Source organism: Musca vetustissima, unplaced genomic scaffold (assembly GCF_032173495.1).
Source record: "Musca vetustissima isolate MV318-11 ecotype Yass unplaced genomic scaffold, APGP_CSIRO_Mvet_v1 utg77871, whole genome shotgun sequence".
In the NCBI taxonomy this organism is placed as follows: Eukaryota; Metazoa; Arthropoda; class Insecta; order Diptera; family Muscidae; genus Musca; species Musca vetustissima.
Genome location: NW_026875082.1, coordinates 68,840 through 84,751, shown reverse-complemented (window position 1 = coordinate 84,751; position 15,912 = coordinate 68,840). Strand labels below are relative to the sequence as shown.

General features: G+C 34.6%; 1 protein-coding gene across 1 annotated transcript; it reads right to left on the bottom strand.

Moving 5' to 3' along the window:
* Positions 1 to 7,012: 7,012 nt before the first annotated feature.
* Positions 7,013 to 14,016, bottom strand: LOC133337607 (cell division cycle protein 27 homolog). The gene is made up of 4 exons (XM_061545819.1): positions 13,958 to 14,016; positions 13,818 to 13,893; positions 9,095 to 10,330; positions 7,013 to 8,495 (listed from the first exon to the last, which is right to left on the bottom strand). Exons 1-4 carry the CDS (start codon positions 13,979 to 13,981, stop codon positions 7,015 to 7,017), a joined length of 2,817 nt encoding a protein of 938 aa, XP_061401803.1. The 5' UTR covers positions 13,982 to 14,016; the 3' UTR covers positions 7,013 to 7,014.
* Between the last annotated feature and the right edge of the window lie 1,896 nt (positions 14,017 to 15,912).

The window sequence follows — 15,912 nt, the reverse complement described above, 5'->3', positions numbered from 1 at the left end:
CCTTCTTCTTATATGTTTCCGAAATGGGTATTATTTTTTATTATTATCACAAAATAATGATTTTGTTTATGGATGTTTTGTTATTTATTGAAGATCGATTTGTAATATATTATTGTAAAAGAAACAAATAATACAGAAGAAAAAGCTATGTAAGTCATAAATGAAATGTTATTAAAATCATCCACCCTCTCTAAAAACTAATCAAATACTATAAAGCTGTATTTCAAATAAGTGTATCTTTCGAAACAAACAAAAAAATCATCATAACGTTTGTTGAATAGTTTCTCTTTCAACGTCATGCGGCCGGCCGTGCCGACTGTCTGGGCATGTTTATTATCCTTTGATCGATTCAGATCTATATATGTATATAGTCCCGTTTTATTTCATATAAACGTGAGTTTATTGTAATTGATATAGTTGACCTTTGGACTTTTTATTTTCTTTTTTTAATAGTTTGGCTTGAGGTCAGAGGAAAATAAAAACAAATGCTATTGATTTTTATTTCTCCTCCGGCCAAACTATAAAAAAAAGAAAATAAACGTGAGATTTTCACCAGTGCTTTAGTAAATGAAATATCGTTAGAGTGTATATCTCATAACTGGCGAAAAGTCGATGTCTTTTACTCTGCAAAAGGATGTGCGACTTCGAATAGATGGGAATTGTCTTTGTGGATGTAGGAAATCCGATCTTGCAGTGACCTACAACGATGTCCATTTCTATTTTTGCCAAAACATTTTATTTCCATTATTTTTTTTTTTCATTTCTAATTTAAAAGTTACACTTTAAATTCGAAAAATAAAACTCATTATTCTGTTATGTTTTGAATTCGAAATTTCATAATTCGAATTACAAATGGAATCATTAAATTTCAACAGAAAATATCTGAATATTTAATTGAAATAACAAAAAGATAAAAAAGCAGAGACGACATCTTCTTTCTGTTCTACAACAACTTGTTGGAAGTATGTTTTAATTCTTCTACAGGAAGATACGTATTTATTTGAAATATTGCTTTATTTAAAAATCTTAAATTGTAAATAAAACCGAAATTAATTCTAAAATTAAATTGAAAGAAACTAAAAAGTAATAGAAATCAAATTAAAATTCATTCTAAGCAGATATAGGGCAAAAGAGAAAAAACAAATAATTATTGAAGAAAAAAACAACAACTACAAAGAAACCATAATTTACCCCAACAATTCATTTCTGCAATTATATTTATAATGCAATTATCTACAAAAAATATATAATTATATGCATATATAAAACAAAGAAACAAACAAACAAAATCTTAAATTATTTCATTAGCAATTAAGTTAATCAACAACAACAAAATGAGGAGTTTAGTACAATTAAGCGGAAAATACAGTTTTATAAATTAGAAAAAAAGAAATAAATAAAAAGTAAGTAAAATAAAAACTCATAGAAAAAAGAGAAGCAAACAGAGAAGAAGAAATGTGAAACAATTGCTTAAATTATGTTATAAGAAATAAATGAAAACATTAGATATAAATGCTATAAATTAAGTGTTAACATTTTTAAGAAGAAACAATAAAAAAAGATATAAACTTTTTTAGCATAATTTTAAGTAATAATAATTTTAAGAATTTTTTTCGTTTAGATTTTAAGCTGAAAACTAAGTAAAGGTTCGCTAAAAACAATTTAAACCTAAACACACACAAACAAAAACTTGAAAACATAATTTTTTGTTTTTGTAACAATATCTACTGTAATTTAAAGGAAAATGTATTTTATATTTATAAAAAAAAAAAACAAAAAAAAAAACAATTAAACTAATAAATAACACATACTTAAACCAGAAGAAAAAATAATAGCAAATGTTTTGAACACAAAAAGTAATTTTTTGTTTGTTTTTGTACATGTAAGCAAGCAACCAATCAACTTAATATTATTTTTGTAGATGTTTGTAATTAACTGTATGTTCTCCCATTTCTTTTTGTTTTTCTCTCGTACTAAAATAGCAAAAATTGTGTTTACACTATGTTTTTTTATTTTTATTTTATTTTTACATCATATTCTATAAGCCAAGCCTAGTATATTCAATATACATATACAATATATAAAGCAACAAAATACTTTATGTGTAAATATTAATTTAAAAAATAGCATTAAAACTAATATAAGGAACCAACCAAGAACATGTTTCAATCTATTATTGTATAACAGCATCTAATAATAATAAAAATAATATAATTTAAAAAACGATTTGATTGATGATTGTAATAAATTTAAAAAAAATATATAAAATTTATTTGTTTTTGATATTATGTTATGTACAACCATAAATATCTATAATTTTAATCTGCATAGAGGAGATATATACATACATGTGTAAAATAAAAAATATATATTTACATTTAAGTATTTAATTAATTGTAACGTAGCTACAAAATCACACACCCACATAAAACAACAAAAGAAAAATTAGAAATACTACCCACACACACTTTGTAAATAACGTTTATATGAAGAAATATCTCATTTTTGATATATATATATATATATATATCCCTCTACTTTTCTCTCATTATTCATAAAACAAAATTGCGGATAGTTTTCATTTTATACAAAACAAAAGCACATATTAAAATAATAACAATAATAATAATAATTGATTGTATTAATTACAAATAAAATATTATGTATTGCACTTAATTTGTTTTAATTTTAATTCGATTGTCTGCAGTTTTCAAAAATGTCAGTTCACAAGGTTTCTAAGGATGGGTATGTGTATGTGATGTAATAGACATCTTGCCTACTTCTATCGTACATACATAGTCTATGGAAAGAGGTAAGAGTGACCTTCATCCCGAAAGCCGGTAAACCGAGTTATACGCTACCAAAGGACTAAAGACCGATTAGTCTCTCTTCCTTTCTACTCAAGACTCTAGAAAGGTTACTAGACTCAGAAATTAGAAATACTATTGATCAACGTAAACTTAGCAATTCCCAGCATGCATACATGAAAGGCAAATCAGTGGATACGGCCATACATGAGGTGGTTGGACGCATTGCCTACACCTTGGCAGCGTTCCTCGATATCGAGGGAGCTTTCAACAATGTGAAGCTAGAGGCCATCCGTTCTGTTCTCGTAAGCTCAGTATCCCCTCACTGCTAACGGACTGGATTGATAAAATGCTGGAAAGCAGAATTATCGACTCATCCTTAGGAGAGAGTTCCGTGAGGAAATCTCTCAGCAGAGGCACACCACAGGGAGGAGTATTATCTCCTCTTCTATGGAGTACGACCATATTAAAATAGACGATGATGTAGTCTTGCTGGTTTGTGGGAAATTTCTAACGACCATTTCAGATATTATGGAGAGCGCCCTTCCAACTCTGTCCAACTGGGCACACGCCAAGAGTCTTGGTATAATCCCAAGACGGAATTGGTGCTCTTCACTAAGAAACGTAAGATCCCAAACTTCCGCTTGCCATTTTTAGTAGGCGTGACCCTATCTCTTTCAGAAGAAGCTAAATACCTTGGTACAATCCTTGCCCGCAAATTAACGAGGAATAGGAATGTTGAGGAACGCTCTAAGAAAGGACTAATATCACTCTACACCTGTAAGAAGTCCACAGTAAAGAGCTGGAGACTAATACCGAAGATCACACATTGGTTGTATGTGACGGTCGTACTCCCCATTCTTACTTATGGTTACCTTGTATGGTGGCAGGGGTCAATAAAAAAGATACTGCTGGCAAAATTAAATTCAGTACAGCGACCGGCTTTGAGAAGTACTCACATTAGTGACTATGTTTGCTTTCATAGAGACTTTAATGACATCATAGTAGAGTTGCCTAGTAGGGAATCCTGGACTAGTGGCTCTTTACCTAGGTCTGTTATTTTTCACAGACGGGTCAAAGATGGAGGAAGGCACTGGTGCAGGCGTTTACTGTAGGAAATCCTTGCAATCACGAAAGCGGCCGTGATAGTAAAAACACTTACTGCCGACAATACTGGACCGGTGAATATGCATGTTGATAGTCAGGCGGCCCTCAAGGCTTTGAAGTCGTGTACTATAAACTCAAAAATAGTTCTTGATTGCAAGTCCGCTCTGAATGATACACGACAGATAGTTAACTTATATTGGGTTCAAGGACATACTGACATAGAAGCGAACGAGATAGTCGACGAGCTTGTTCGAGGAGGCTCACCGTCCAATCTTCCGATTGAGAGATATGTGCAACAACCCATTGGCTATTTCATTGGCAAAATCCGCTTGTTCTACGGTGAGAACCTGGTTGCAGAATCTCAAAAGTTATCTGGCCTAAATTCTCTAGAATAATAAGAGAGAGATCAAAATCATTGTGGGGATCATAACAGGTCACTGCAAGATTAGATCTCTCACTTCGAAATGGGACTTCAGCGGAGAGGATCACTGTCGTCTATGCAAGGACGAAGAAGAGCTAGAAACAATTGAACAGAAACAATTGTCGCAGATTGGCAGAAGACATAAACAGTTTGAAAGCTATGAAATTGATAATCTAGCCTTCTTTTCTAAAATAGACCCCAACCAAATCCTAGGCATTGTATAAAGGTTGACCACAATGGACAATAGTCTCCGAGTGGACGGTTGTTACTAACAACCGTACATCCCTAACGTAAGGCACCCAATCGTGGAGTACGAATTTGAAAGCGATCAATGAATAGTGATTAGTTATTGAATTTCTGGACAATGAAAAAAAACTTGCTCGATATCTCCCAGTCGACAAATTCGGTAAGGCATAACTTATTTTAATAAAAAATATATTGCAAAAAATCTTGAAAAGACAATTTTATTTCGATTTCGAATGTATTACCGACTAACTGAATCGATGTGCCTATACACTTGCAATAATAAGCTTTCGAACGCCTCAATATTCAATTTTGAAGTGCTTAACGAATGGTCGTGGAAACGACCTTCACATCGATTTGTCTGATAGTTTACTTTATTTTCGATATAAGGGGAAGGCCACGAATTCGATGGAAAGATCAAGTGCAAGATAACATCTCGGAGCATGGTCTTTCAAATTGGAAAAGCTGCGCAAAGGACCGACGCGCCTCCAAATCTTATGGAACATATGTTCTGTCACTAGCCAGCCAAGTAGACAATGAACTAGAGATCTTCAATGTCTACATTCCTTCAGTAAACAGCATCGCTTTCAAACCTCCATCAAGCATCTATTGTTGGGTAATAGTCGAATGGTCATTGACAATTTAAATGCCAATCATGAAATATCGTTTTCACACCTAGTACAAGACCGTCGCTGGCTAAGCATTACAGACCAGATAGACGTCTCGGAATTCGCTGAAATAAATGAATGTTCCCCCAAAGAATAGTTGCCAACTGCTCCAGCTCCCCTGTTATCACCATTGTTAGCTAGTCGCTTATAGCCACAACATCCTGGCAGACACATGTGGCCCTTGCTTCAGATCACATCGACTTTGTGTAGCTGGATACGTGCACATTTGTGAACTATGGTAAAGCCACTCAAATGATCTTGACAATGCCAGTTAGTCATCAGCCGGCACCCTCAAGTGCCATCACTCCGGCGGCTAAGCGATATATCCCTGCAGGGAGAATTCCCAAGTTTAGACCAGATTATCCCACAGCCAGACCAGCTCCCCTGTTATCACCATTGTTAGCTAGTCGCTTATAGCCACAAAATCCTGGCAGACACATGTGGCCCTTGCTTCAGATCACATCGACTTTGTGTAGCTTGATACGCGCACATTTGTGAACTATGGTAAAGCCACTCAAATGATCTTGACAATGCCAGTTAGTCATCAGCAGGCACCCTCAAGTGCCATCACTCCGGCGGCTAAGCGATATATCCCTGCAGGGAGAATTCCCAAGTTTAGGCCAGATTATCCCACAGCTACTGGATGACTTCGAAACCAACTGCGGCAAACCTGTCATGTTGACCCAAAGATTGCTTCCCTGACGGAAGAGATAAACGTTCTCGTAAATCAGCACTGTCGTGAAAAATAGGTCAATCATGGAAATAACTGCGAAACTGGTTTGCATAAACTTTGATCCACTATAAAAAATCTATCTGGCACAAATAAGAAACAAGGTAACATAGCCATAACCTTTGAGGATCAGCATCACAAGTTCGTGCCATAATGTCATCTCTGTGGTTATGCTAAAACATTTCGGAGGAAAGAAAAAACTTCGCTAATGAATTCATAAAAATACCCCCAAATTCTGGCAAAAGGTATTATTTTCCGACGAAAGCAACTTTTAACTTTAAAGAAAAAACTTAGCACATGGCGCCAAATCTAAAGTTGTGTCTACTTTCACTTTTTCTGTAATTCTACTTCAATTCAATTACAAATAAACAAATACAATTTTCGAACATAATAATTACTTTTTATTTTATTATAAATAAAACATTAGATTTTTTGGTTTTACATGCTAATGTTTCTTGTTTTTTTTTTGCAGTTTTTGTATTTCAGTGAATTTATGTTGTTGTTTGTGTTTTAAATTAAAATACTACTACTTCAGATTTTATTATTTATTTATTTTTGAATATATTATGCAAATAAAGTTTATAGTAATTTCCATTGAAAATGACAAGATGATCCTTTATTCCTTTAATTGCAATCGTAAATAGATTTGAATTCGATGCAATCGACGATAGACCGACAATGATTACAATTTACCAAATATTACAATTGTTTTTTCTTTTTCATTTTACTTTTATTTTATTTAGTTTATTATATAGTTGTTTATGATGGTATATAGAAATAGCAAGAAATTATAATCATAAGTTGTTTCTAATTAATTAGATAATGTTTTACATAGCTCAAAATACACATAAAATGATGGGGGCCCATGGAATAAACTAAATATATTATAATAATCATAATTGTATTAATAATAAGAATCAACAAAAAAGGAAGTAAACGAAAGCATAAAGAAAACAATATTACAAGTTGTATTTTTTAAACCACACCCTTTGGGCCAACATGAATTTATGCACGGTCAGTCATTTTTTTTTTGTGGCTTTAAAAATCGCTATCATAGTTGACGTCTTGAGCTTGTGTTGATTCGTCTGAACGCTCCGAAATAGGTTCTAAGTCGGCATCCAATCCAGGCTCATTCATGGTAGAGGGACAGCAGGGATTTGACATTGAATCAAAGGCATCCTTTATTTGATTATTGGCTCCTTTGGGATCTAAATCTGTGGCCCAGCTAAAGTGCATTAAGGCTGAATCTACGTTGCCTAAGGTTTTGTGAATTTTTCCAATTAAGTAGAACACAACTGACTCCTTAGGCACGATTTCTTTCAGTTCTTCGAGTTCTTTGAGGGCTTCTTGATGTCGACCTAATGAGAAATAAATTGAGCCCCGGTGGAAGCGGGCCAATGGATTCTTAGGATCTAGGGTGGCAGCAGTATTAAGAGTTTGTAATGCCTGTTCCTTTTTCTGCATAAAGTATTGCATAGCTCCAATGTGCACAAGAATAACAGAGTTTTGGGGATTGATTTTCAGTGCTTTGATGTAATGTAACTCTGCCAGTTCGTATTTTTCCTGCTTGGAGTATATTGTGCCAATGCCAAACCAGGCATTATAATGACGTGGGTCTCTGACAACTGCGGCACGGAAGTAATCCATAGCCTTGTCGAGTTCTTCGGTCAACACCAACTCATGACCCAACAATGTATAGCTGTAGACAAACTCAGGATCCACTTGTACGGCCCTCTTAAAGAACTTAATGGCAGTCTCGTGCTCCTTATGCAACGAAAAACAATTTCCAGCCACACACCAAGTTATGGGCGATGTTTTATTTTGATTTATTAAATCTTGAGCCAAGGCAGATAGGCTAACTTCTTTCTGCAGATGCCACAGTGAGGAGGAGTATATTTCCATGTAGTCGAGGCGATATGGCTCCTGTTCGTGTATACGTTTAAATATTGCCACTGCGTTTTCATATTCCCGCAGCTCATAGTGTGACATGCCGATCAGCGATTGTACCCAACTTGATGAAAAATGATGTTTTGGAATTGTCGACTCTAGATGTTTAATACAGGCTTTACATTGAAAATGGGCCAACAGCTTATAGCCCTCGCCCAAATCTCGAAGTAACGCCATCAGACCATCGGCAGATTGTTTCTTTAACGAAAGTAAATGATGAGCCATAGTCTGGGCATTGTTTAAACTATTGTTCAGTTGCACTTTGACATCGTCGGATGTGCGATTCGTTGCCGATTGCGCTGATGTTATGGTCTCGACTTTTTCTTTGTCTTTGCGCAGATTTTTATCTGAAATTTTTTCGCTATTCGCTTGATTGCTGTTGGATTTGTCTTCAATCAGTTCATTGTTAAGACATATTTTACCCATACGAGCTTTAGTTTTGCGTGGAGGTGAACGGGGCTGCACAAATTTATTCGATATATTTGGCGATTTGTTGTTTTCTTTTACGGAATATCCACTATGACTAAAGAGACGTGAACTACGTCTCACCGCTGCATTAGGAATATTTGTACCTGTGTAGGGAATAAAAACATTATTATTCTTTAATAATTGTCTTTATAAGGAAAAAACCATCTTTATAAGGAAATGTGTACAGAAAAAATATAACCGAGTACAGCAATTTTGATGAGACCCTTTAATATTTTTACATAATTCCAACACCACACAATTCAAGATTGTCATTTAAAAATTTCAGTTGAAGTTATCGAAAACATTTGATGTTATAGCCGATATATGGCGGAACGTCCACATTTTAAAGGAATTTTTTTCCGAAGCAGTTTTTACGACTGATGCAGATATGTTTGGATCTAATTAAGAGGTGTCAGAATTAGAATCAATAGAATAAATGACCTTGCGACGAATGCGCAGTTGGAACCAAGCAGAGAAAGATTTTAAATTGAGGGACCCAAAAAGCTAAAATTATTCAATATGTTTTTTATAAAATATAATGGCATAAAATTATACTGTTGATAGTACGAAATTATACTGTTGATACCATTATATTTTTACTCTGAAATAAAGTGCACATTTATTGAAGTAGAAAACAAACCCGCATTTAAGATTTCGACCTAAGTTCAATGATTTTTTTTTAATTTAAACGATGCTAACTTACCGCTGGAAGCATTTCCTGTATTATTCGGAGTCCGTGGTGTTATATTTCCCGTTTGTGTAAACACAGCCGGCTTGCTTCCACTTCCTGAATTTGATGATGTATCCTTACGATTTATCAAGCTACTAACATGGCCCTTCATTTTTTTACCAATAACTTTCTGCTCCTGATTGACTTCGGCCAATGTCTGCGGCAATGGGGAGTTGGTTATGTTGAGATTTGATTGTGTGTGACCAGCACCACTGAAACTACCCAAAAACGATGAATCGCCACCACACGGACTGTTTATGGGCAGAACACCGAAGCTGGGCGTTGTTGGTGACATAGCTGACAAATATTTGAATTGTTTGCGGAATGGTGTACCAGCACCACCACCATCGCCCTGTGTACTCATCAGACCGCTTGTTTGATCGGCGTTTGTTGTATAACCGACCGGAGTGTCGTCCAACATCATCATGCTGGCATTCTGTTGATTTTGATTTAGACCATTGCCAACACAACTCATTCCAGTCGTGTTACCCCTTAGCATCGATATGGAACTATTTAGGTTGTTGTTATTATTATTTGGTGTGGTCAAATTCTGTAATGCGCCGAGGCCATTGTTATTAGTTGGTGGTTGGATTTGCTGTTCTACGGGTGTGGAGAGTATATAATTTGAACTATTACACAATTGACTAACAAAGCCGCCATCTGTGGAATTTGCTGGACCGAAATTTGAATAATTCATACTAGCACATTCGTTCAAGCTTCCCCCACCTCCGCCACCAAAGAGAATCATCGAACTGGTATTCATATTGCCTTGGCAGGTGTTGAAAATATCAGTATTGGGAATTTGAAATATACTGTTGGCATCTGGATATTCGCCCAATTGACATAGATCAGCAAAGGCTTGCCACATAAATGGATTTAATTTAAGCGCCTTCCGCAGTGCCATTGTGGCAATTTTATTACGTTCCGTCTTAACGCATATCTGTGCTATCAACTGTAAAACGAAGCATGCAATTTCGCCAAACTCCTTTACAATATCTTCAAAACTGTTTTTCATATCGCCAAATCCATTGCTGGTTAGAGCACATTCAGCTTCGGAGTATTTCTTTAGTTGGTAAGCACATTTGGCTTGCAGGAAACGACATTGAGGGGAACGACGAGATTTTTCACGCAACAACCAGTATGTTTGGTGAATGAGATTGGATCGGTAATAACTTGTGGCTAAGATGAAAATTGTTTCGTCTGTCTCCACTGTAAATAAAGTAAATTGAAATTGTTTAATATCATTGTTTAAGATTTTTTAATAATAAAAAATAATTATGATAATGTTTTGTATTTTTAATTAATTTTTAATTTTAAACATCAAACCCGGGTTTTACTCCTGCAAACTTTCCTAAGCTCTTTTTCCTGCATTTTATGATTATCTTTTGAATACTTCCCCTTTTTTAACTTTCTTACCTGTCTCTCTCCTAAGAATTCGGCAGACTATCCAGTAAAATGTTGAACATTATTCGATACTAAATATGTAGAAGACTAGTAAATACACAAATGTCCAAAATAATAAGTACACACTTTAGTATGCATAGTTTCCGTTCAATTCAAGAAATGTTTACACTGTAAAACGAAATTCAATCTTAGTGTAAATCTTTAATATAAATAAATTTCTAAACGCGATAGAAAAATCAGCACATTTTATTGATCTGCTGTCGTCAATATGTTTTAGTATTCAAAATGGGCCGCTGGATTTGTAATTGAAATATTGAATGAAGGCCATACCAGAAAAATCATCTTCATACCATTAGGTTGTCACCTCCGCCTCGACATCCATGTTTAACTGCATTTCTGGCAAACAATATATGATTTTTTCCTCTTGGGGCGTCTTACACCTAGGCAGTAGTCGTTACTAAACAGAAAAATCTATCTTCATTTCATTGCTCCATAAGATATTTCATTTATTTTTATTCAGCTCGGGTTCAGACTAACCCATATAGTTGTCATCGAAGAATGCCCTGTTGATCGTTTGATCATATTATTCCGAAGAATTGAAACTTTTTGGTTAATGATTCTGTTATTTGGCTGCCCCTAGTCTTCTCAGATCAGTTTGGTTGAATAGAACGTATAATACCCAAACGGATTCTGTAATTCGAGCAAGATTAACATAATAGAGGGCATGTGAGCCAAAGGACGGCAACATCTGGTAGAATAATTCTGTCAGGAATGCTCCACTTCAAACTCGAACGAAATGAAGTGCAAACTCTAATAACACGTCGTTGAAACTAACTCAATTATTGGCACAATACAAGACCATTAAATCATTGTGTGTTCGCATCATTATTGTGTGTCCAACTTAATAAACTCTGAAAGACAAACTTTTGTAAATAGTCGTCAAGTTGAGTTGCAAGGTTTAAGAGAGTTTGCTAATCATGGTTTCAGGGGGCTTTTCAGACCCTTACATTATCTGACGACTAGATGGCATAACTATAATTTTTTTACCTACGAGAAATTGTATCAATAAAATGCTTAATTTGATCCTTGGGTATACTATTCCTTGCATCCTGAAGCTTTGGAAGAGCCTATATCTGTTTGTTTGTGAAACCCTTTTATTTTGGTATCTATGATACTCCAAAGTTTTTCTATAGGAGGTTTGTGTTGACCATTATAAAACTCCATCATTAACACACAACCCACAACCCATCATTAACATGTTTTGGTGTATGTTTTCTTCAGCGAAGGGAGCTATGGTTCCTACATATTTGTATAAACAATCCGATTTATTACTTCATAAATCTCGTAAATATATCGAACTCTATAAAAAAAAAAACAGCCCGATACCATTATTACCAGTACCCTTGCAATACTATGGACTTTCTCACGGTAATTATTCCCATGCCTGAGTCTTAAATATTTATTTTTAATTCATCCGAGATATATTATGATCTCGGTTGGTTAGGTTGTCCCATAAGTTTCTTCCGCGCCACGCTATGGATGAGTCTGACTGGCTATACTTATATAAACATGCAGGCTTATGTCTTAGCCGTTTATGGCATCGGTTTCAGTCGTACCAGAGCTCTTTCAAAGTTTCGTTGTTGACAAAGCCTCTTTTAAAATTGTTTCTGCCCCGTTCAATGTGGAGAACCACAAGAAGCATTTACGTCATGTTACGCTTCATTGCTTTAAAAAAGCCAATGGTGCAAAGGACACTGCATACGAGATTTGCACCGTTTACGGGAGTGGTACTACGAACATTAGGACCGCAATTGGTTTAAGAAATTTAGAACCGGCAATTTTGATTTGCAAGATGAAGACCGCTGCGACCGCCCCTCTTACCCATAAAATATTATTTATTTCATAAAATTATTTCAAATTTTGCATTAACGATTGTTTTAATTGAATAAAGTACCCGATTTAAAACTGAAAAAACCAAAACGAAATCTTTATATTTGAAAAAGTTAAGCGGTATTTATTAGCCTTGTATTTTAAGTTGCACCACCAGTGTATTTATATGTGATTATTGTTCTAACCCAGAGGTCCACAGGGCATAATTCTGTGGGCCTGACTTGGCAAAAAATAAACGATTTGTCATGAGGAGTGCTGTGGCAGTTTGGGTACTGATCGCATGAGCCAGAAATAATTCTGGATTTATAATTATTTAAGATTGTGCTCCAACCAAGTCTGAGTTGAGCTAGAGTTATTCTAGTGGACCTAGGGAGGCATTTTCTGAGTCACTGGGTTGATGCTGAGTGATGTTCATTACGGACTCCATTTTGACAATATTCATCGTTGGCTTGATTTACCGAGTATGTAGCTGTGTCAGACCTGCTGCTATTTAGTCTGTTGAGGTCTTACGGTATGACGTATTGGATGTCTGGGCAAAAGTGTATGTCATTCCGGATAACCATACCCCAAACTGTAGTAACGGGGAAAGAAAAAATATCTATAATTTTGCAAAAGTAAAATACATAAATAAGTCAAATGGTGTATTCCATTTATAGGTTACAAGGACTATAGAATCCTACAGAAAGGTGCAGAATTGAATATAAACCCATCATACATTTGTATTCCATTTCATGTAAATGATGCATTAATGACCCTGCATTTGCCAGTCACAATCGAAATTTTGCCCATGTTAAGGAATGGATACTTGTATTACGTGCGTTTAATATGGTTTAAATTGATTTAGCTTCAGACTGCTGCATATATAATTTTGTACAATTCATTCCAAATCTAAGCTAAATTTAAAAATTCTGCTTTAACATTTACAGCTTTCTGTTATGATCCAGTGAACATTTGTTTACAAAGGACTCGTGATGAAATAAATATATATTTTTTTAAAGAGAATCGAATATCGCAGGTCTCTTCTCTGTCTCTGTCAATATGTTGTCACATAATTAAAATTTCTGTAGTAGCAGGCCCACTAACATTACACAATTCATATCAATCTTGATCCTAGAACCGATTGATAAGGTAATAATATATTGAAGATCTAGACCAACGATGAGGGTATTTTCGGAACTTGATGCAGCTACCTATATGACTTTATATATGGAACCGCAGAATGTCGAGTTTTTTTCTAAATACTCACACTTAATATTCCTTCATGTGGTTCAAGTTCTTGCAAGATCAGATAACTTTGTAAACATTCTATTTTACATGACTATTACTTAGATTTCAATTTATCATTTATCGATTACCTATAATAAGAGTTTCTATATCATATCATACAATATTTTCCACTAACCTTCGGAGCATAAACGTTCAGCCAAAAATACAGCATCCTTGTGATCATAGTGATTGAGACAATGCCATATGGCAGCCTAAGAAAATAAGAACAATACTTAACAAATGTTACACATTTATATAGACCGCAAAATTCTATACCTGCACAGGCTCTTGTATGATCATGTTTTTTACTGTATGTTGAAATCACGATATGGCAATTGTTTTATGATCAGTCGATGGTGTAAAGATTAGACGAATTTGTATTAGAATTTCAATTTAGGCACAAATTACAATCGGCAGTTCGGTATCCTTGTTTTGTTTAAAATATGATTTTTTCACTTTTGATACCCCCTCATACGACAATGTTGTTGTTGTTTTTTTACATTCATACAAACACTTTCCTCTTTGGTATATAGGGTTAATAGACTCGCAGTGCTCGCGATGTTGATGATGACAGTCGACCACCACCACCACCACCGTCAATAGCTCAAACAAACGTACACAATTTTTTTACCTTAGTGGCAAGCAAACCAACTAAGGCCACTCGATTGATTTCGTCGTGACTACAGAGCAATATCAAAAGATTTTTCACTTTCAATTGCTTGCCTTTTTATTCACACGTTTACGTTATCTTTCACGAAATCTAAAGAATTTAACCTTTGCTGATTCCCGTTTCTAACATTTTCGCGTTATTATGCTGCAGAAAACTTTGAGATTTCCTTTTAATTTTCTTAAACTAGAAATAGAAAAAATCGAAATGCCCAATCCCGATGATTATTTTTTCACCTTTTTCTCCGACTGAAGACAAATTGAAAAACGTTCCACCTGCTAACGAATGGGGAGAGAAGCCAAAATGGCCGATAAAGATGAATTGAAAATGGTATAACAGAAAGTTTACGAATGAGGTGGGATGGAGACTAAATGGAAACCGACCTTAGAGTAATTGGTAATTGATGATAGGGATAAGTAAATCGAATTTCAACTAATCGGTTAATCCAATTTTTGTATTGAAAAGTCGACTTATACTCTCGACTATGTATCCCTATCTTAAACTGGAAATAGAAAAAAGAGTAATTGATGATATACACAGAACCAGACAGTACTACAACGTACTTAATAACGGCGACGAAATGCCTGCTAAACTGAATACTATTTTTACTATGTGGCGGCTGCCTTCTTTCGGTAAGAGCAATAGGAAAGTTAAGGCGATTTCTTTCTGTTATGCCATCAATAATATTATGACATTAATATGTAAATATATTAAAAATTGGAATTAATTTCACATAAACTATTCTAATAAGAGTAGAAAATCATGAGCCGCTACGTCTCAATAATTCACAACGGCTTTAGTAATACTCAATGTGTTGGCTTGGACATTTAAGAGTATATCATTGATGAGTATTGGGTATACGGTTACCGAAAATATATTTACCGCCGTACAAATGTATAAACAAGTCGTTATTACACTATTAATGAATGTTCACATGGTATAAGGTAACTGCAAGTGAAAACTTACAAAAACCAATTTTCTGAATGCTTGGATCATTTTAACAAAAGGAGTTCTTGTGAGTTAAGAACTGTTAATAAAGACCGCTTATATTCTGAATTAACTTTTCGGTGACACTAGTATTACTTTTTTACCAGCAACAACAAAAACCATTAAAATGTGTATAGACTATGCCGTCCATATCGATTTGGAGTAAATCAAAGAACTAAATCGTATTTGTTTCAACTAGTATTAAAATATTATAAAAATATCAGTAAGCTGATATTTGTTTACCTATACATACATATTTAAATGTTTTCATTGGTTGTAAACAGTTCTGCTGAGTTCTTATGAGAGAGAAGTAAGAAAAGTGACAAGGGGAATGAAATTCAAAAGAGGAACGTAAAGGGCAGCATCAGAGTTGCTTAAAAAAGTTGAATGTGTATAGTAAATACAGTTCCAATAAGAAAAATAAAGCAGAAACTTAATATTCTGCTTTATGAAAGCCATATAAATTTAAATTTTCTTAGTCCTTGGCCCCTTTATGCCCGGACGCTACATCAAATAATCTAATTATAATAATAAAAATGTTTTTGAAGTACAAAGGTTTTTAACCTCTCCAACGGAA

Coding starts and splice junctions, on each gene's coding strand:
- LOC133337607 (XM_061545819.1), bottom strand. CDS start 13,981: ATGATCATACAAGAGCCTGTGCAG. Junction 10,331..13,817: donor TGAACGTTTATGCTCCGAAG/GTTAGTGGAAAA, acceptor CTTTATTTACAG/TGGAGACAGACGAAACAATT. Junction 8,496..9,094: donor TACAGGAAATGCTTCCAGCG/GTAAGTTAGCAT, acceptor TTCCCTACACAG/GTACAAATATTCCTAATGCA.